The sequence below is a fragment of the Colletotrichum lupini genome, chromosome 3 (assembly GCF_023278565.1).
Source record: "Colletotrichum lupini chromosome 3, complete sequence".
Classification (NCBI taxonomy): Eukaryota; Fungi; Ascomycota; class Sordariomycetes; order Glomerellales; family Glomerellaceae; genus Colletotrichum; species Colletotrichum lupini.
Genome location: NC_064676.1, coordinates 3,810,065 through 3,830,668, shown reverse-complemented (window position 1 = coordinate 3,830,668; position 20,604 = coordinate 3,810,065). Strand labels below are relative to the sequence as shown.

General features: G+C 55.3%; 6 protein-coding genes across 6 annotated transcripts; 3 read left to right on the top strand and 3 right to left on the bottom strand.

Moving 5' to 3' along the window:
- Positions 1-6,181: 6,181 nt before the first annotated feature.
- Positions 6,182-8,503, top strand: CLUP02_05924 (pre-mRNA splicing factor CLF1; the record flags this gene model as incomplete). The annotated part of the gene is made up of 1 exon (XM_049284929.1): positions 6,182-8,503. The coding sequence occupies one exon, from the start codon at positions 6,182-6,184 to the stop codon at positions 8,501-8,503; it is 2,322 nt and encodes a 773-aa protein (XP_049142072.1).
- Positions 8,504-10,042: 1,539 nt separating this feature from the next.
- CLUP02_05923 (uncharacterized protein) lies at positions 10,043-11,972 on the bottom strand (the record flags this gene model as incomplete). The annotated part of the gene is made up of 3 exons (XM_049284928.1): positions 10,043-10,780; positions 11,010-11,168; positions 11,301-11,972. 3 exons carry the CDS (start codon positions 11,970-11,972, stop codon positions 10,043-10,045), a joined length of 1,569 nt encoding a protein of 522 aa, XP_049142071.1.
- Positions 11,973-12,337: 365 nt separating this feature from the next.
- Positions 12,338-14,102, bottom strand: CLUP02_05922 (uncharacterized protein; the record flags this gene model as incomplete). The annotated part of the gene is made up of 4 exons (XM_049284927.1): positions 12,338-13,366; positions 13,461-13,801; positions 13,873-13,893; positions 13,949-14,102. 4 exons carry the CDS (start codon positions 14,100-14,102, stop codon positions 12,338-12,340), a joined length of 1,545 nt encoding a protein of 514 aa, XP_049142070.1.
- Positions 14,103-14,539: 437 nt separating this feature from the next.
- Positions 14,540-14,997, top strand: CLUP02_05921 (LSM domain-containing protein; the record flags this gene model as incomplete). The annotated part of the gene is made up of 2 exons (XM_049284926.1): positions 14,540-14,567; positions 14,642-14,997. 2 exons carry the CDS (start codon positions 14,540-14,542, stop codon positions 14,995-14,997), a joined length of 384 nt encoding a protein of 127 aa, XP_049142069.1.
- Positions 14,998-15,451: 454 nt separating this feature from the next.
- Positions 15,452-17,448, bottom strand: CLUP02_05920 (inosine-uridine preferring nucleoside hydrolase; the record flags this gene model as incomplete). The annotated part of the gene is made up of 6 exons (XM_049284925.1): positions 15,452-16,443; positions 16,502-16,671; positions 16,733-16,835; positions 16,905-17,021; positions 17,049-17,124; positions 17,152-17,448. 6 exons carry the CDS (start codon positions 17,446-17,448, stop codon positions 15,452-15,454), a joined length of 1,755 nt encoding a protein of 584 aa, XP_049142068.1.
- A 1,880-nt stretch (positions 17,449-19,328) lies between these two features.
- CLUP02_05919 (uncharacterized protein) lies at positions 19,329-20,573 on the top strand (the record flags this gene model as incomplete). The annotated part of the gene is made up of 1 exon (XM_049284924.1): positions 19,329-20,573. The coding sequence occupies one exon, from the start codon at positions 19,329-19,331 to the stop codon at positions 20,571-20,573; it is 1,245 nt and encodes a 414-aa protein (XP_049142067.1).
- Positions 20,574-20,604: the final 31 nt, after the last annotated feature.

Below are 20,604 nucleotides of genomic sequence, written 5' to 3'. Positions count from 1 at the left end.
ATGGAGTGAGACTTTCAATGAGTGTGTGCGTCCGGAGTAGCACCGTTGTGTGTGGCTTGATGAATCGGTTCGTAGATGTGATCCCAATGTCCAAATCTCGGGCGCTTACGCAGTGCCGATGGCATCTTTTTCGGTCGGCGCGAAGATCACATGCCCAAGGTCGTTCGTATTTCGGTCCACCGACGAGAGAGCGAGTGGATGGACAGAAGTGCTGGGCGTGCGCGAATCACAATTCGATCCTCGTGTCTTGGGGTCTGTGGCGATGCAGAAAGAGACGATTGATTGATTTGATTGATTGGGGGGCGTGTTCATGCTGGGAAGAGGCTGCTTTCTGAATGATGATGTGCATTCGCCCGTTTCCCGCTGCAGAGTTGACGGGGATGACTAAGGACAGGTGAAGTACTGTACGCAGTTAAGAGCATTGCAGAATACCTACCTACCTTGGGGAGGAGGAAAGGAGAGTATCCGATTCGATGTCATGCAGCGTGCCGGGTGATCACTTTCCACACCACAACTTTAGAAAGGGTGGTCCTGTCGTGCTGTTTGTGTGGCTGCCTGGGTGCTTCGTAATTACCACGGTAGAATCGCAGACGTACCACGGTGGGATGTGTAGCGCTTGGAGAGAGGCTCATTTGGATAGATTAGCTCAGCGTGCATGCAATTCGTGATGGGGAGACTATTTTTGCGCAGCCGCCCGGGAGGTCGAAATCGTTCACACTCTTTTGGCGCCTCGCGATTACCTATGAATACACTGGATATGGGAAAGCCTAGTTCTGCGATAGCGCCGGCCGAGACGTTGGCCGTTGAGAAGAAGGATGATAAGATGTCTTATTATTATGATTTTTGTCGGCATCTTCGGTTGTCACTGGTATGCGTAGTTTGGCGCACAATGTCTTGCATTGTTGCAAAGCATCGCCCGGGTCTCCACGCCGAACCAAGGAAGAAAGGCAAAAAGCCTGATTCAAGGATTTTAGAGTATTTGCCGGGCGGGAAGAAAGGGTTGAACGGGATAGGTCATTTACTGCGGTAGAAGGAGCACGTAAACGACAAGACTTGAGATGATTTATGCGGTAAGGTAGGTAATACGAGAAGCGAACTTCTGTGCGGGGTTTTGGCATGATGAGTGACAAGAGACGAGATGAGAGGAGGAGGGGTCGTTCATCGGATCGACTGTTTAGAAGACTTCAGACCGGTTCATCGTTGCCGGAAGGAAGGGCTGGCTTGTCTTGTCTTGTCTTGTCTTGTCATTCTTTGCAGCAGCCGTCAGCGTGCTCGGATGCTTGGTGACAACTGCTGGCACTAACAAGCAAGTTCGAGTTTGGATGTTCCCGGGAGCAAGCGCCCGCGGGTACGGACGATTCGGAAAAGCCTGAGATGGGGAGCTGCGTACTGACAGGCACGCAGGCACGTTCCTTGGGTGATTGAGGGATGGATGGACCGGCAAAACCGTTGGAAGTTGATGAGATTTTTCTGAGAGAGCAGGAGGGGAGCCGTGGATTCGAGATTGATGAGTTTAACAACGCCCCCTTGCTCAGCCATTCTCTACGATACGCGTCCTCGCTAAACCAGGAGGTGCTTGGGTGGGGATGACCCGAGGAGGGCAGCTTCATCCTTCAAAGGTTTAAGGAAGCTGAATTTTGGTATTTATTCAGTTCTTCTGGACCTGATGCGGCGAAGACCTACCTTACTCGGTAGTCGGGCGCCCGGTTGGCCCCTCATTGAACATTCTTAGTCCTTCCTGCTAGGCTCCTTCCTCGAACGTTCCACAGAGACCAGACATCGTCTTGTGTCGCGTACAGTGGAATGGGCGAGGATCGTGGTCGGGTACGAGAAGAGATGGGGCCGGCGAAAATAGGGGAGGGGGAAGGAGTCACAGAGGGGAATTACAGAAACGAAGATCTTGATGTTTGGGAGGATTGTGAACCTACATCTCGTTGACGCATAGCTACGCACAAGAAGGGTTGATGTCATTGCCCCAAGCTGTGTGGACTCTCTGTCTTTATGCGACTCCCGCTTTGATCAAGATGAAGTCTTGCCTCTGATCGAGAGTGCGAACAGCGGATGACTCCAGATGCTCGGGCGCCCGAGTCTATGGCACTCTGCTGCGTGGCGTTGGAGCCCAACCCAACGCGATTCGAGACTTTTCCTCCTCCCGATAATGCCGTGCCGGCTCGACGGTGGGCCGCGGACCTACCTCCATGGAATCTAGATGTAAGTAAGGGATGAGGATGGTGCATCGAAGCGAATAAGAAGGGCTCGAGCGAATCCGGCCAGTGTGCCGTCCTCGCCTTTCCTTTTTCTCTCAAATGCCTCGTGCCTTCCCGAACAGATACAGATATAAATTACAATAACGGCTTACCATGTGTACTAGAATGTGACCGATGCAGGTGGATGGGGTTCATTGGATATGCGGACATGCACACGGGGATGGATATATCGAGAAATGTTCTTAAAAAGGACACAGGCACTCTACTTGAGAGCAGGTCCCCCATGCCCCCCATACCAGAATTGCCCCCTGGAAGACACAATTACAGGCGTCAAGCCTCACCTCAGCGCTGCAGTCTGCATCTGATAAGCTGAGAAGGCACACCGCAAGCAGGTGCTCGAAGTTCAGGCAGGGTGCTGAGCGAGCAAGTGAGTGGTGGCATTTCATCACCTCAACCAGAATGGAAAGGGTCGACATTTTGGTCCCCCCAATGAACTGGCTGCGGTTGCATCGTCAGCTGGTGGGAACTTGACGGTTTTTGGTCATGGTGGCTCAGGGGCATCGTCGGTTGCTGCAGGGGCTGACTTGCCTAGCGCGTTTCAGCCAGAATGCCATTGGACAGGCAGTACGTACTTTGCATCCGTCACCCGCAGCCGTTTCTCTGTACGTACCTTGCTGTACGTACTGTGCTGTACGTGGGTACCTTAGGTACCTGAGGTACTTACTCACCTTCTTCCACCTTACCTACCTACCTTATCCATCCATCTCTCTCTTTCGCGGACAATCTGGTAGTCTCGAATACCTCATCAATCTCAACTCCATCTCGAGCATGACAGAGTCAAAAAGATGCCAAGCCAGCCAAGACGGGGCATGGAAACGCCCACGTTTGCCCAGTGCAGCAACGGAAAAGACCAGAGGCCTGGCCATCCAGGCCCTACCCTGACGAGCATTCACCTACCGCGGCTTGCTGGCCTCCCCCCGGCCATCGGTAGCAGTGGGAATGGGAACTGAGGATTCCCTCTCCTACTCTCCTTGAAGGCGGCTTGGCGACCATGCCCGTTTGCTCATGTTATCGCCCTCTTTTCGGTCTTGCACTGCGTTTTTCGACTCCCCCAATCTCGGTGGACTGTCCCACGAGGTGCAAAACGGTAAGACGCAACATCAACGTGTGGCTATCTAGACTCTTTTTTCCAAGTTATTCTCTCGTCCTGGACGCCGGACCTGCTCGGATGCGGTGCGTGGTGCCACGCTAGACCTCAATCTGGATGACCCGGGTAGTCACCGCGTCAATCTCCCTCGTCCACGGGCCCCAAAAGATCCAACAGCGGACGACATGCCGTTTTTTGATTGCTCCCAATTTGCGCTGCCGGTGCTCTCCCGTTTGACTTTCAAGTTTCCCCAGCTTTCCCGGCCCATCCATCCACCGGACGGCGGATTACTCATTCAATTTGATGAAGGTTGTGCAGACAGAGACTGCCGTATGACGCCAGGCAGTCGGTCAGTTTTGTCCAAAATCTCGAACTTTCTGCCCACTGACAGTCTGCTACGGGCCTCTTATCCAAGTCACTCTTTTCTTTTTTGCTGCTGGTCTCTTTCCCGGTGGCCCTCCAGCCCCCATTTGTTTGAAGGCTCCATCTCGCCGTGCCGTAGCAGGGCCGCAGGCGTCTCAATATTATTATTGAAGGCCGAGAACCGGGAGTAGGCGTCCACCTGGCGGCCCCTCGACCCATTTGGGGGCTCTCGGATCTGACAGTGCTTGTCGTCAATCGAATGGTCTATTAGAAGGGGAAAGATCTTGATTGGGCCCATCTGGCATCATTGGGGCCTTCGACTCCTCCAAGGGATGGGCTGATGCCTCGTCTAGACAAGTAACGGGAGAACAGGCACATGGCATGAGAGATATCAATCTGAAGGAGCCAAGCCAACCAACGAAGCAACGAACGGACCGCTGTCAGTCAGCCGTCGTCTGGTGTGATCTGTCCGTCACTGCCAGTGCCCGTCCGTCCTCCCTCCCACTCAATCCTTGGACGCAAAGTCAAAGTCTGTCGAACCCCGGACGGACCACGGACCACGGACCACAAGCCCACGAGTGACGAGCAGCTTTGAAGTTTGAACATCCGGCACGAGGCCGAGGAAGAAGAAAACGAAGAGAGACAGACGACTGACTGCGGATGATTGACTGGCAGTTACAAGTTGCAACGGCTGACCTTTCTCTCCTTGCTTTACACTCACCGACGCGCGCGCGGCGTGCCTCTCTACTTGCTTTTACACCTGCACAACACAGGCTCGCATCAGCACACTCAGCAACGAGCATACTCAAGGCCCAGCACTAGTCACAGTTCAGGACTAGAGCGAGAGTAGGCTGGACGAGGTCCGCCCGTTGTCAACGTAGTGATTGACTGCTGGCCGTTCAACCGTTTGGCTGCTACCGGTCCATGTGTCTTAAAAGAGGACGAGACTTTCTGACTGAGAGTAGTAGAGTACCACCCGACTGGCGTCAAAGCCCCCTTCTCACCCAGGGCCACCCTCCACCTGTGTCCAGGAACGATGAAATTGGGCTTGCTGATAGGCTCGTCACCCGGCACCCCCTTTTCCCAATCTCGCGCTGGACCGCAAAAAAAGGGCACTAGGATCCAGCCTCAAGGGTAGCTGCGTCGTCGGCCTGTACCTGGGCGGCACCGCAGTGTCTCACCACCTGTCCAAGTATTCTTGGCTCGTCCTCTACTTTGGCGCTGGTGCCCGTGGATGTCCAGGAACCCCCTGGTCTGTCCTCCATTAGGTGGTTCCAATACCGTCTGATTCGTCCGTCGTCAGTCCAAGCCACCCCGGACCAGGGACCAGGACGTTCCTGGCAACCCCCGGTCACGATTCCCCAAATCCCTGCCTCGTGTTTCCTTCGCCTGCAACTTGGGCTGTACCTGGTCGACTCCTGCTGCGGGTTGCGGGTGCTGGTGCTGCTACTGCTGCTGGTGCTGCGCTCGACTGCTCTGAGAGAGAGAGTCGGACGAGGGTGAGCGAGGGTGCCACTCTTTTCCATTCGCCTCTCTTCCTCTCTGGCTCTGCTGGTCTCTCCCTTGGTCTCCGTTTTCCTCTCCTCCTTCTCTCCTTCTGGTGCCGTGTGTGCATTTTTCGCTCTTTCGAGGTGGAATTGCTACTCATCGTCTGGAACGTTGAATCTCGCGAGATCGAAAGAACAGAAACAACACAGAGTCGCTCATTGCAATATCCTCTTCGATTCCTAGACGCGGCAATTTGCCCATCTTATCCCTCTTCCACCGAAATTCCCGACCCGACCGACACGAGCTGCAGTAATAGCCCGAGAGCGATACGACATCCACGACACACTCGCACACACACACAAACGAATCCGACCAACGACTACGAGCCACCCGCTTGGCCACACCCAAAACCTGCGACACCAAGGCCTTCAGGACTCGGGAGAACTAACAGCTTCTTGTTTCCCTTCTACCCAACCGTCCGACCTTTTTGTCCTGGCCTTCTTGTTTGTCTGGAACTAGCCGTCTGTCGAGAAACACCAGAAACTTTGTTCTGCAGATCAAACTCCGAGACAAGGGAACCACTTCCCGTCCACCTCGACCTCGACGGCTCAGTCTCTTCCTCCCTTAGGATCTCCGCTCAATTTTCATCTTCGCCTTCCCGTCGCGCGAGCTGAGGATCAGCCGACCGGACTCACTTCGATATTTCGACCGTTTGGAAGCCTCGAGGGCGCTGGCTGTTGCGTGTGGATTATTGGACCGTTGCTGAGTAGACCATCTGCCAGCAGTCATCTCACCGTCTGCGTCGGACCATCTTTTTTTTCATTGTGAGGAACCGCATCAAAACCCAACAATTCTACAGGCATTTTAACGATATGCTGTAGACTACACGCAATCTACCCACTCAACCCCGAAACCCAGTTTACCTCGACGACAACATTCACTAGTCATAAAAAACACAGCACAGGGCACGATCACGATGAAGCTCCCCGAGCCCAAAGTCGCTTTGGACAACATCTGTTCGGTCATTTACAACAACGTTCTTTACACATATTCCTCCGGTGCTTTCCAGTCGCTTTCGCTCGAAGAAGGAGCCCAATGGAAGACCTTGGCGCAAGGTGAGGCAGTGACAGGTGCTGTCTGCGTCGGCTCCAACCCCACCGATGCTAGCAAGGCCGGCTTGTACGTTGTAGGAGGCAAGGGCACGTCAACAGATTATCATGGACTTCAAAAGTTCACCTACGCGACAGGAAAATGGGAGTCCATCTCACCACAGGACCACGTCACGCAGGACCGTCTTCTCCACGGAGCAACATACCTCCCTGGAACTGACCAGATTATCATGTACGGTGGCAGTCAGGATGGTTACTCTGGTCCTTCGACACAGACTTTTGTTGTCGGAGCATCCGCGCCTTACAGCACCCGAGCCTACGAATCATCAGCACCGCCTGTCGTAAATCCCATTGTTCTGACATGGTCCGACACACAAGCAGTTGTCATTGGAGGCAGCACGACAAACAGCAAGGTTATGCTCTTCAACCCCGATACGAAATGGACCGACTCGGGTGCCACCCTCGGGGAACCCTTGCTGAAGGACACGACTGCAATTCGCGCAATTATCATGAACGGAGACGACGGAAGCAAGAGTTTGTACACATTTGACCTTTCCGTTGCGCCAAACGTGGTCAAGCGCATGGTCCTCATCGACGCGGCGGGCGCACCTGTGACCAACTCCCAGGCAGTCTCGAAGGCGAAGACGCGCAGCGTGGAGGGCGGGATTGAGAAGCGCGCATCTTTGACCCTGAGCGACTGGCCCGCTTACAACAGCACCCTGGCGCCTACAGGCACGCGATCCAACTACGCTGTTGCTCAGGGTTCTGATGGAACCGTCGTTTTTTCAGGAGGATCAGGTGCCGTCGACGATGTTCTCTGCATCTTCAACGCGCGCCAAAACAGCTGGGAAGATGCTGCCCAAAAGTTGAACGAGCAGGAGGTTCTCGCTACAAGCGAATCGACGAGCAGCACCACTGCGAGCTCAACCGCAACGAGCTCCAGCTCCATCTCTACACTTCCTGCGTCGGCGTCAGCCTCTGCCTCTGCGTCTGCCGCCGCGACTCTCTCCGCCTCTGCATCTTCATCTGCCAGCACCGAGACAGCTGCTGCTGCTGGGGCCCCCGCCGCAGTCAGTGCTAACGCTATACTTGGCATTGTCCTTGGTACCATTACCGGTATCATGATTCTCCTCGGCCTGATCCTCTTCTGCATCCGAAAGCGTCGTGGAAAGAACCAGCAAAACGTGGAGGGCGGCCAGGACCCGAGGGGCATGAGCCCTAGGGGCTTCCCCGATGAGAAGGCTGGACTTGGATACGGCAACGACGATTTCAACTCTGCTCCTCACTTCCGTGGTCATCAGCAACAAGACTCGGCCGGATCATTCTCCTCAATGGCGATTTTGATGGGCAAGGTCAATGGCAATGCACCCAAGTCTGCCGGTGTTGCTCGCAGTGGAAGCAAGCGTGATACATCCAACAGCTTCTTCAAGAGCACCATCGGTAAGCCCCTTCCCCAGATGAATGAGGCACCAGGCCTCGCACCCCCTTCCCGCGATGAAAAGGGTGTTTCGTTCGCCGCCGACGTGGTCGAGCCTCGCCCTACGCCGCGAGGAGCTCCGGTTGGTCGTGCTGGCGAGACGCGCAGAAGCTCTGGCTGGAACCGTTACTGGTCCGGCGGCAGCGCGCTCAACATTCTCGGATTCGGCAACTCTAAGCGTACAACCGTCGATTCCGAGACCTCTCACTACTCCAACACACCCAAAAACCGCATCACGCAAGACTCCGCTACCGTCCCTCCTCTGCACCTAATTACCCAGGACTTGTCCACTGTTCCGCCTATTCAGCACGATGGTCGGCCAGAACTGAGCCGTGTCGTCTCTGGCAGCCCGACGGTGTCAAACTACTCGAACCAGATTCCCTTCCGCGATGGAGTCTCTGGCAAGATCGAATCCCCCCGAAGACCCACGTCGAACGCATCTTCAGGGTACTCGAGCGGTATCCCCGAGAGTGTTCGGGACACATGGGATCCTACCGGCCCCTCAAGGCCCTGGGGAGCGGACCGCGCTCCAAGCAGTGTTTATGCCGAGAGCCTTTACCCTACGTCACTAGCCCCAAGCCTCCCGCAAAGGCAAACGCAGACCAGTGCTCCCAACGGTGTTAGCCAACAGCCGCCCCTCGCCCTGGCAGCCACCTCTTCAGACATGAGCTGGTTGAACCTTGGCGGGATCAACAAACAAAATCGTCTCTAGGTTCAATCGACAAAAATGCCTTGAAGCCATGGCGGTGATGAGACACTAATGGCCATTGTGCGACACCTGCGAGCTCCGCTCACGTCCATGGCGCTTCACGACACTCAAAATCATGATCCGTCCTTTTTTATACCCAGGTCTTTTCCGGAGCATCGTTTTCGGCGGGGGCCTCTGCATTCCAGCATAGACGGCTTAGAGCACTCAAAAGTCCACTCGTTACATCCCTCACACTTATCACCAAATCTCTCTCGCTACACACTCACAAACACGCACACCCACGTACTATCCCGCGCAAACTCACTCTCGATCCATCTCACTATCCGACGCGCACACTATTTTCATTACTCCAAAACACCTCATACGACCGCAGACATGGCATGTCTCCCGGGCGGCGTAATTATCTTCATCCGCTCGTGAACATGGTTTTCCGTTATCTCACGCTGTCTTTCGTTCTCTCAAATCTATCTCCTTTTCCTTTTCCATTCTCAGCATCATCTCTTCTGTACATTCCTCTTTTAGAGCGAGACCCGGGACAGGTCGTTCCCTTCGCAGTCAGTCATTTCCGTGATACCAATATCGCAGAGAACTCAAACACCAACAACACAACGCGCATGCCACGCTGTCTGGGTTGAATATGTAATTATCAATTTTTTGTTTACCATATCCAAAGGGGGTTGGGGGAGGCATTTCCATGGTGTTGAAGGGTTGTCAAACCAGGAGGGCAACTTGGTGAAATTTTGGCAGTGGCAGTTGTCTCTTCTTTTTCTGTTCTCCAGCTGTCGCCATTTCACATGTTTCCCCTTTCCCATACAGAGGGGATTGATGGCTGATGAATGGGAAATGGAAAAGGGGAGAATTAAGGAGCAATGGAGGGCGGCGGGGGGGAGGAATGTTGTCGATATAACCTGTTTTTATCTTTTTTTTTATGAAAAAGATGAAGGGAAAAAATGGCGGCGCGGAGGATTTATTGTATTATTCACATTGCAACTTGTAGGCTGTTGCACCAATTGATGGCTTGCCAAGTTACGAACACTGATGTTCCCCTTTTGCCTGTTGTGTATCGTGAGATGAGGATGTGCTTTGCTTGCCAACGGCCACTTGGTAAAATGCGATACGTTGGCTAAGGCAGGCGGACGGTGGTAATGAATGAACCATGCGGTTTGATTGGATCTTGGTTATTGAATAGCATAGATGATGGCATCGGGGGCCTGGTGAGGCTTGCGATGCGAACCTCATACAGCCTCCTTTGACAGGACGTATGATCGTTATACGGAGGGGTGGCCTCGGTTTGAGTTATGTTATTAGTTAAGCTATGTAAGAGAGTCTAGACTCTGGGCGGAGGTTTCGTGGCCAAAATCTCGTAATTGGATGAGGTATCATTTGTGCCATGTTTGTTCGTAGCTTCAATTTCCGTTTCTCTCTCTGGCTCCCTCTCTCGAGTACCTCACTCTCAAGTTCCAACGGCCATACCCCCACACCTCTGCCCTCGGCTCGACTCCCTGCCCCGAGCTCTACATCATCACGAGCTCACCACCGTGTCTACGAAAGGCTGGCTGGCTCCCACTTGTCCAACAAGCCCACATTCCACCCTTTAAACACCCGCTCACTCGGTGGTAATAACCGACTACTCTGCTTCAACCCCTCCGCTGCGGCGACGATGGCCGGAAGAGGGAGGTTGACCTCTTGCACGTCGGACGTCATGGACTCGAGCATGTCGTCTGCTTCGGCTTGGGAGATTTCTTTGTATAGCAGTTTCATGGCTGCGCGTTTTGCGCGTTGGTGAGGAGAAGAAGAAGAAGAAGAAGAGGGGAAAGAAGAGGAGGCGTAGGTGATGTTGCTGTTGAGGATCCAGAGGTGCAGGGCAGGCGGTACGGCGTCGCCGCCATCGCCGGAGGGAGAAGAAGCCAGGTTCTGGGTGGATTGGAAGGCCGGGACGACGACTGATTTGGAGGAGCCTGAGCGGGAGAGGGTCGCGATGAGGGTCGCGGCTAGGCAGTCTGTGCTGGTGGGCAGTGCTGTCGCCTCAGCCGCGGCTGTGGGGTGTGATATGCTTGTCTGGCATGACACTTGCCATTTTAGCAGAACGACGGAGGAGATGGCTACGTTGAAGAAGCCTAGGTGGGAGGCGCAGGCGGAGCAGGCGATGTTGAGCATCCGAGGGGGTGGTTCTGTGGGATCAGACGCAGAATCAGAGTCGGAGTCTCCTGCTCCTCCTCCAGCTAGGACTTCTGAGCTGGAGGATGCCGGGGGTGCGGCAGCTGATGATGGGAGAGAGAACTGGAGTGGAGAGAAGAAGTGTAAGTAAGGAGAGAAGAGTGAAGACGAAGAAGAAGAAGAGTATACGGAACGGATCGTGACTGTATACGCGAAATGGATAAGGTATTCGTTCAATGTCCCTCGCTGTTTATCCCGGTGTCTCCGAGGCTCTGGACAACCCCAGTGAAAGCAAGAGGGCCAACCGTCTTTTGCGAACCCAAGTTCAAGACCCAGAAACCATCTTACACACACGAGGGGGTGTAGAGGCTTCGGAGTCTTGCACTTTTGAAAGCACCCCCTGCGCAAGGGCAGGGACGACGGCGTACGTTTTGGATAGTTCATATAGGGGCGGAGTATCGGTGACCAGATCACTGAGTTGGTAGCGTGTTGCTGCCGACATGGCCTCCTTCTTGATGCCCCCGTGTTTTGGGGATACACGGTTATATGTATCGAATAGACGAATCCCAACATGATGTGTTGAAGATGCGAGTGACAAAAGAGAGATGAAGAGAGAGAGAGAGAGAGAAAGATAGCCGCTTACCTTGAGACCAACACAATCAGCCTCGCAAAACAGAAACGACGTCAAATCTACCATGCCGACGCCAGGCTGCGCGGCAATGGACGAGTTGGCTCCGTACCCGCGCCTAGTCAGATGCTCGTGGTCATCCTTCTCCTTGCCCTCTCCGTTCACGCCGCCGTGCTCGTGCTCATCCTCGCGATCCGTGCTAGGCTTATGACAGTGCCAGAAGTCCATCATCTCCGCCCAGTTCTCGCTCGGCAGGCCTTTCCACTCCCCCGCTTTCCCGCCGGGCACGACGACCGCGGCGCAGCGTCTGCACGCGACGGCCGAGCCGGGGAGGAGGTCCCGCGCCGTCCAGGGGACGGGGTCATCTGCGAGGCTGGTACCGCCGCTGCGCGCCGCTGGGGAGTCTGCTAGCGGGAGACGCCATGATAGCGTTTGCGAGGCTGATGATGATGCTGACGGTGGTGGTGTGGGTAAGGCTGTGGGAGCTCCTGCCTGGGCGAGAACTCTCCCGGGCAGCGGGAATGAGGTTTCTGTGCCTGCGTGGTGGATGTGCAGCGTCTCGCCGTTGGGGGCGATGAGGGCTCTTGTTTGTCCTCCTGCTGGTGAGGAGAGGGTCACTGCGATGGAGAGCTGACGGATGTTTGTGAGGAGTTCTGCGTAGATGGTTGGTGTGTCGTGAGACGACATCGTGGGCAGCGGGAGGTGTGGTTGGGTCAAGGAAGTTTGGGGACGAGTTGGTTGGGTGAGGTCAGATTTAAGATGTGCTGGACTCGGAGTTGTCGCGCTAGGATTTTTGGCTCGCGACCCTGGCGGGGTGGAACTTAGTGCAGCTGGTGCCGGTTCAGCGGCCCCGTCCGTTTGAATTGGACCGCTCCCGCCACGGCATGACTTTTTGACTAATTACGCACTTGTGATGCAGCTGAGTAGACTGTGTAATATCGAATTCCAGCAATGTACACTAACATGGGTATAACAAAGATCTTCTCATCGTATATTACATAAAAACACACCGCTATCCGGAACCCTTGAATACCATCTACCTACAGAGTACTTCACGGGCGGCGAGATGATGCAGTTTGATACCGCTCATAGGCCGGCGCTGGCTCATCGACCACATTGCCCGTGCGAGATTGACCACCGGTAGCCGCGCTGGCATCCGGTATTCCAATAGACGGACCGGTCACAACGTTTGGCTTTACCGGTGCACGCGTCGCGATCGGATCGGCCCTCGAGTAAACCGGCAACCAGATATCGCCATTCGCATCTGTCCTCCGGTATTCTCCGCTATTGCGGTTCATGCGAAAGGAGTTTAGTTCTGATCTTCGTCTCTGACCGCGCACGCGCATGAAAGCCTCGAGACGCCTCATATAAGAATGATCTCTGTCGACTTGCGCTGGCACTTCCGCCTCCCTCGCTCTGCGTGCGTCATTAGTCCGCCCCATGTCTGACGGCTCCGACTCTGGCGGGTATCGGTCTGGCTTCCGTAGTCGTTTGCCAATGGCCGCTGCAACCGTATACATCGTAACCGCGAGGAAATGACTTGCCGAGGCGATCCACGTGACGACGAGTGTCGAAGTACCGGCGCTGTGGTACTTGAAGACGCTCTCATATTGGGCGAGGATGCCGTCCGCCTCAAGGGCCGCACGGGTTGTGTTGGCCGAGGCGACGAGCAGCGCCGCCCCCGCTAAAGTAAACGACACGGCCAGGAATCGATCACAGTTGGGTGCGCCCGGAACCGTGCTGACGAAGAAGTGCCATGACCAGAGGCACGCTACAGCCACCATGAAAATGATGTAGGCGATGAACGCGTTCTTGGACGAAGTGACTTTGGACGCCGTCCCGAGGTCAATGCCTTGCGATTCCAGAGCCGGGAAAGTGCCCCTGCTTGACGAATAAGTCGAACCCCCTCTTATTGCAAGAGCGACGTCGTCCATAATGTCATCGAGGTCGAAGGGGGCACCGGGAGCCCGGCGGATACATGCCTCTCGCCCTAGGTGCGAGTAGCAGTAGCTGCTTAGGTGCCAACTGAAGACCACCGTGGTCTCGTCGGCTGGCCATCGCCGGACATATGCCGCCGACCACTGTCATCCATTGTCAGTACAGGCATATGGAGACGGGAGTGAAAGAGAGGGTGTGGAAGAGAGGGTGGTCCTCCCGACCTCGAGTGCGACTCACAGTAGCGAGGTGAGCCTCTCTGTTATTTAGACCTTTTGACGATCTCAAACCACTCGACTTATTCCATGCGCCGACGCATAGAAAGACGACGAGCGTCACTGTGAGTGCATCAAAGACCAATGCGCACAGAAATAGTAAGCGCCGTACCGCTCTCTCTTGAGTCTGGTTGAGCGTGTACTTCTTGCCCTGGCTAGGACTGTCATCTTGAGCAGATACGTTCATATCGAGGAAACGCGGTGATGCTGCTATACATCCTGACTCGGGAGAAAAGAGAATCGGACCGTCGCCTCTGCGAATAGTGAGATATATCTTTCGTCTGGAGACATGATTGAAAGTTTCCACTACACAGCGGTGAAGAGGCAATCACAGAGTCTTTAAGAGCGCAAAAACGAAATTCAGCCCAGTGCCACACCCGATTGAGCAGGTGATGTCGCTGCCGGGGTTCGTCGCCCAGTGAGTATGGCAGGCCGAGTAGGTTCATGCGGCACAGCAGTCTACCGAGCTTGATATTTCAGCCTGGGATCTTGGCAGCCATCCCCTTTTGAGGCCAGCAATCTCGGTACCATGGCGAATTGCCTTGACTTGTGAGGGCTGAGTGAGCGCCTGCTCGGCACTGGCGCCAACGGTGTGTTTCTGGACCATCATTGAGTGGGAGAAGGCGACCTATTATGGGTTTCCATTATTGCAGGTGGCAAGGAAACAATTCGATCACCCATGTTGGGCTGACTTGTAGCAATGAGCTGCGATGGCTTTGGTGCCAGCTGAGAGCTCGAGTGACATCTAACGGCTTGTTGAAAGGAAAGGACGAACGGCCGGGAGTGCACAGACCAGACCTTGTCGTGCTTACCTTGGCCCAAAGTGGGCTAGCTTGAGAGCTCCAAGGTCCCTCTTCTCAGAATTCCCGAATTTCACCAGCCAAACTTCTGGATCCAACACTGCGATAATACCACTGGCGACAGTTCCGAGCACCCTCTGGTCAAATAAATCCAAGCAGCCGACGATCCAATTCTCCACACGAATACCTACCTCATCTCCATCTAGAGTCTTCTACACCTTCAGACCTCGACATCTCCGCAGCTATGGCAACCCTCGGAGGCTACCTCAACAGTACATCCCCCCCAAACCACCAACCTTGAGTGCTGCTTTCCCCGATGACATACTGACCATCCTCTCCCTAACAGAGAAAGTCCTCATTGTGACGTCGGACTCACGAATCTTGGTGGGCACATTGGAAGCTGCGGACCAGTCCACGAACCTCGTAATACCCCTTCCCCTCCCCTCTTCACAACTCTCTCTCGAGTCTTCTGAGCTGCGCCTAGCTAACACACATCTTGCGCCCCAGGTCCTCAGCAGTGCCCAAGAGCGAGTCATCCAAACCCCCGAGAGTGGCGAACCCTCTGTCGAAGTGCCCCTCGGCCTCTATCTCGTCCGAGGCGACAATGTCTGCACGATCGGCCTGGTAGACGAGGCGCTAGACGAGAGCATTGACTGGACCCAAGTCAAGGGTTCTGCTATTGGAGGAACCAAGCACGTATGAAAGCCACGCATACATACAGGAAAAGCAAAACAAGAGCAGAGAGATGGTTCTCGAGAATGAGAGTGACACACCGAGTCACGGGATGTTTGATTACGAGCGGGATACCCGAATGTTGGGAAGGACATGAGATTGCACTGCTGCCATTGAGACAGGCAGGCAGGCAGACAGGCGTGCGCGCATTTCATGCACATATGCACATGCGCATGATCACACACCTACACACACAAAGAACAACGGCGTTTGCACATATTTGGGGGTTGCTATAGAATGATATTGGGTTTTCCTACGGGGTATGCGCCTGCCTTTCTTCTTCTATCCAGATCTCTCCTCTATGCTGCTACAGTCTCAAAACCATGTTTGTGCTGACACGAGACATCAACAACAAAAGAGCCCTCACGCCCACACACATAGAGAAGGTGGTGGCTGAAAATATACGTCCCTTGTCTCCTTATCTTTATCCGAAAACTCTCTTCATCAGGTCTGGGGCAAACAAGTCCTCGCCGGGGGACTCAACCATCCTGTTGACCCTGTTGCCCCTGCTGGTGCTGAGCCAGCCGCCAGTGTCGCCGGGGACCTCGGCCAGGGTCAGGACGTCGACGGCATCGCCCGTCTCGCTGGCCTCGAGGGCGGCCTCGTTGTACTTGACGCGGAGTCTCCGGTCAATGACGTGCATACCGCGCGTCCACTGGCCCGTGGTCTCGATGCGGATGTCCTCCGGCTCCGCGGTGGCCTTCCACTTGGGGTCGGACTGCGTCAGAAGGTACCAGACCGTCAAGGGGTCGTGCAAGGAGAGACCGGGCTCCTGTCCGTCGCCCTCCATCTCGATGATCTTGTCAAAGCACTTTGACATGAAGTGGTTGACCCACTGGCCGAGGGGGCTTCCGGACGCCACAATGGGCTTGATGGTCTCGGTGAAGTAGTTCTTGCGGAGCAGGTGCGGAGTCGTGATGTCGAGGGGAAACAGCGTCAGCTTGAGCTTCTTGGACAGCCTGGCCGGGTAAGGGGGCAGGGACGACTTCTTGTCCGAGATGGGCGGCATAGTGGAGCGCGGGGTCGGGGAGGTCAGGGCGAAGACGCGCGCGGCGGCGACGGCGTCGGCGACGGTGTTGAACTCGCCGTGCGGGGTGATGTTGCCCTCGACGTGGACGGCGCCGCCCATGACGCAGAGCTCCTTGACGCGGAGGAAGGTTTCCGGGTCCTCGGCGGCGGCGAGGGCGACGTTGGTCATGGGGCCGACGACGCAGATGGAGATGGTGTTGGGCTCGTTCTCCTTGAGGATGCGCAGGATCTCCTTGTGGGCGACCTGCTTGGCCGGGGTGAAGTACTGGTTAAAGGGCGAGGGGTCGTGGTCCACGTTCTTCTCGGTGTGGAAGAGGGACTGCCAGCGGTCGTCCGGGGAGAGGTGGGGGTGCTTCTCGTGGACGCCGTGAAGGCCGTCGAGTCCGTCTGGAGGAGAGTCAGGAGATGGAAGCTGGGAGAGGTTGAACCGAGGAGTGTGTCTTACGGAAGTAGTCGGCGGCCAGCTCGTCGTCTTCCAGAGCGTGCTCGGCACCGACTGATACGATGGGCTTGTAGGCCTTGAGGGACTCGAAGCCCTCGGGCTTTCCATTCTCCTTGCGCCATGCAATCTCCTTTTCCAAGACGTGGAAGAGGGCAACGACGTTCTTCAGGCAGCTTCATCGTAAACGATTAGACCAAGGGTTTCTAATGTTTTCTTGCGCAGCATTAAACTCACCTCTGGAGAGGCACGTTGCCGTAGGTAACTGAGATCATCATGACCTCGAGCTCCTCAGGGGAGGCCGAAAGGGCCAGGAGCATGGCCATGACATCGTCAATGCCTGGCAGAGATGTGTAAGCCTACTTGCACATCGCAGTACTTTTGGGGGGTTCGCTCATTTATATCTCACCTGGGTCGGAATCGATAATGACGCGGTTCTTGGGGGCCATGGCTGCGATGTTTGATTCAGAAGAAATCTCTTGAAATTGGGTTGAAAAGTGTTCAATGAAGACGAGAATGACTTCGTCTCAAATTACACAGTTGATTAAATCACTTAAGAAAGCTGGGGAAAACAGTAGTGATATAGGAAACCAAATGTTGATGGGGGAGTGGTGGGGGGAAGCGGACATCTGCGGGCACGTGAGCTAAGCTTGAACGGAGGTGTCCGGTCTCCGCCTGTCTCCGGTGTAGATGCCTTGAAATAAGCAACCCGGCGCCCCGGGAGATGTGATGTGGCCTTGACGGTGTGACTCCGTCGTTCCTGCCTTCTCGCCGGGTCCTTTTTGTGTCAATAGGAAGGGCGTCGGTGTCGCATTGAGAAGTTGGCATAGTTGAGACGGGCGGGCGACCGAGCGGCCGAACCCCTCATCGTTGGAAGCGTCAAATGCGCCGCCCTCGAGGGGGATCGATGGTGGGGTTGTGGTTGTTGCGGTGCAAATGATGGAGAGAGACATGACACGCTAAGCCGTTTTGAGCCACCGAGATCCAGCTGTTGTCGATAAGCTTGAGGCAGGTCGCTGCGGGAAACCTTGGAAAATAGGGACTTTGGGGGACTTTGGGGGATTTTGGGGGCATTGGGCACCTGAGGTAAGGTAGGCGGGTAAGCTGCCCCCAGCTCTTATCGGGAAAGCCAAGGGAAAGGAATCTGACATGCGGCAAGTTGCAACTCTGGACCTTGCAAACATTAGATGAGACGTGGGAAACGGAAGGGCCTCGGGAAGTTTACTTGGATGAGGGTACCTTACTCACGTGAACCTACCCAAGGAAAGCTGTCTGCAAAAAACCTATTTTTAATTCTACAATTTTTGCTTTTCGGTTTAACAGGCCGGGCCCGCGGGATATCAAGGTAACCTCCGAGTCCGACAAGTCTCCAATGACATTGTTTGGCGGTTGTCAATTGACTTGATGCCCTGACAGCAAGCACTGTGACCTTGACATCGTTTCGCCCAATCACGGAGAGTTCTTATGGAGGGAAGCCATCACAGTCACGTGTGAGTGACACCTTCCAGGTTGGTGATTGCTCCCTTGTCTTCCATCAGTCGTTGCCTCCCAAACACGTGACCTGTCCCCAATTTTCAAGTTCTCCCGAGTCCGTGCTGACAGCCGAGCCCCAAAAGAAAAGGCGGGTCCACGTCCCTCAACCCCGTGGAAACGCGAAGCTGTCACTTTGGAGATCCAGGAAATTACCTAACAGCACCCTGGAGATAACCTCATCTACCTCCATTACCTACCCTTACCTCACCTACCTCCCTTGCTTAACTCGAGGAAAGAAACATCAGATCGCTGAGAAGAGCAGCCATACAGCAAGTAAGTGCAATTTTCTCCTCAATTGTTCTTCTTCCTCGCATCTCACATCACACACTCCCTCGTCTTGCCTTTCATCTTGCTGCTTCATCTGAGCTCGGCCAGCCAGAAACACATCCCTGGGGACCTGCGGCAAAAGAGGACACCAATCCTCATACGCAATTCCCACTCCTGGAGACTCGGGCCCGACGCAGGTCAGGGTTTGATGCAGCACCTTACAGATTGGATACCTGGAGCACATAGCAACACCGAGCAGCCGCAGCAGTAGCAGCAGGTTACCCGTGGGACCTCTCCAGCGGTCCAACCTATTCCCTAGGTCGGCTTTTGCATCCGTGGCATGAACCCCGGGCGCTTGCCTCAGCCAAAAACCCCCATTTGCTACTGGCTCTAGCCTCTACACCTTGGACCTGCCCTGGACCACTGGCAGTACCGCAGGCACAGTTTGCTGAGAAGCCACCTGGTAACTTTTTTTTTCGGCCTGTCTCTCCTTGCCAAGCTACCTGCATCTGAACACGACATCCAAGCCGTCTTTCAACCGCGTGGTCGAAACGCCTCCTCAATCGCCCTTCTTCCTTCTTCACTTTGACCCAATTCTTGTTGTTTCTCCCCCTCAACAAACCCACCAACCCCCCGAGCATCACCGCTCTCACCTTGCCTTTCATCCTCAAGCAACCCATCCATTGTTGCGCCCACATCTCTCCCCTTGCGCACCTTCCACCTGTATGTTCTCCGATCGGCGCTTGCCCCAGACATCTCGGATCATCTGCTCCCGTGTGCAGAGCTCAGCACAAATTGGACTCCATTGCTAACTTGTCCATTATCCAGTCATCCGAATCTCTCTCTCTCCACAACTTCTCCATCAGTGAGGCATCGAAGATACACCGTGACCCTCAACGGCACCCTGAGCTCTTGCGGCCCTTGATCCGACAAACCGTGGTCTTTGCTGTTCTCAACTGCACCACGTTGCATAATCTACCATACCCCTTAATACCCATCTGGTAGCGTTTCTGCGCCATCCACAATCGCAACAATGACAGTCTCCGACTTTCTCAACACCCAGACCGTGGGCGGTTACCTTGTCTGCTTCCTCGTCGCTGGTGGCTTGATCTACAACTACTCTGGCAACAAGAAGCCTGCGCAGATTGCCAAGACTGCCAAGGCATATGTTGAGCCCAAGAAGAACACCAACGCAAAGAAGCAGCGAAAGGCTGCCTTTGCTTCACAAAAGCCCGAGGAGAAGGCTTCCACGAGCGCAGTCGATCCCTCTAGCACATGGCTGAGCAATGACCCTAAGGAGGAAGCTGATAATGCCGATTTCGCCAAGAGGATGGCCAGTGTCAAGGAGGGCAAGAAGTTTGATGGCAAGTCTGCTGCTGATGCCAAGAAGAAGAAGACCAAGTCCGTCAAGCAATCGCGTGCTGCCGAGAAGAAGCCTGTCGAGGTCACCGAGGAGGAGGAGGAGGAGCCCGCCGCTTCCTCTGCCCCCGCCGTCGAGGCTGTTGAGGAAGAGGAGGAGAGCTCCCCTGCCGCTTCCCCCGAGGTCACCCCTGCCGACCCCAGCGGCGTCAATGACATGCTTGAGCCCACCGCATCCGGCCCCTCCGTCCTCCGCCTGACCGGCACCGATAAGGAGAAGCCCAAGGCCAAGAAGCAGAAGGCCCCCGAGCAGGCTGAGACCAAGAAGCAGCGCCAGAACCGCCAAAAGGTTGAGGCCAAGAGAGCCGCCCGTGAGGAGGAGGAGAAGGAGCGCAAGGTCAAGCTGGAGAAGCAGCGCCGTACCGCTCGCGAGGCCGCCGGCATCCCCGCCAAGGATGGCTCCCAGTTCATGGCCAGCGTCAACGGCAACAAGTCCGCCTGGACCGCCGGCTCCCCTAACGGTGCCTCTGCTACCAACGGCACCTCCGCCGCTGTTCAGCCTCTCGACACCTTCGATGCTCCGGCTCAGAACGGCACCTCTGCTGCCGCTCCCGCCCAGACCTCCAACAACTGGATCTCTTCCCTTCCCTCTGAGGAGGAGCAGATCCAGCGCCTCAAGGAGGAGGACGAGTGGAACACTGTTCCCGCCAAGTCCAAGAAGTCCAAGAAGGAGAACCGCTCCCCTTCCCCCGAGGCTGCCAAGCCTGCCGCTGCCGCCGCCGCCGCCCCGGCTCCGGCTCGCCCCATCGCCCAGGCCGTTCAGAAGCCTGCCTCCAATGGCAAGGCTGCAAAGCCCGTCACGTCCAACTTTGGATCCTTCTCCGCCCTCAGCACCGAGGAGGAGGAGTGGGATGTCTAAGCGGTCACTACACCTACGATTGTCATTCTCC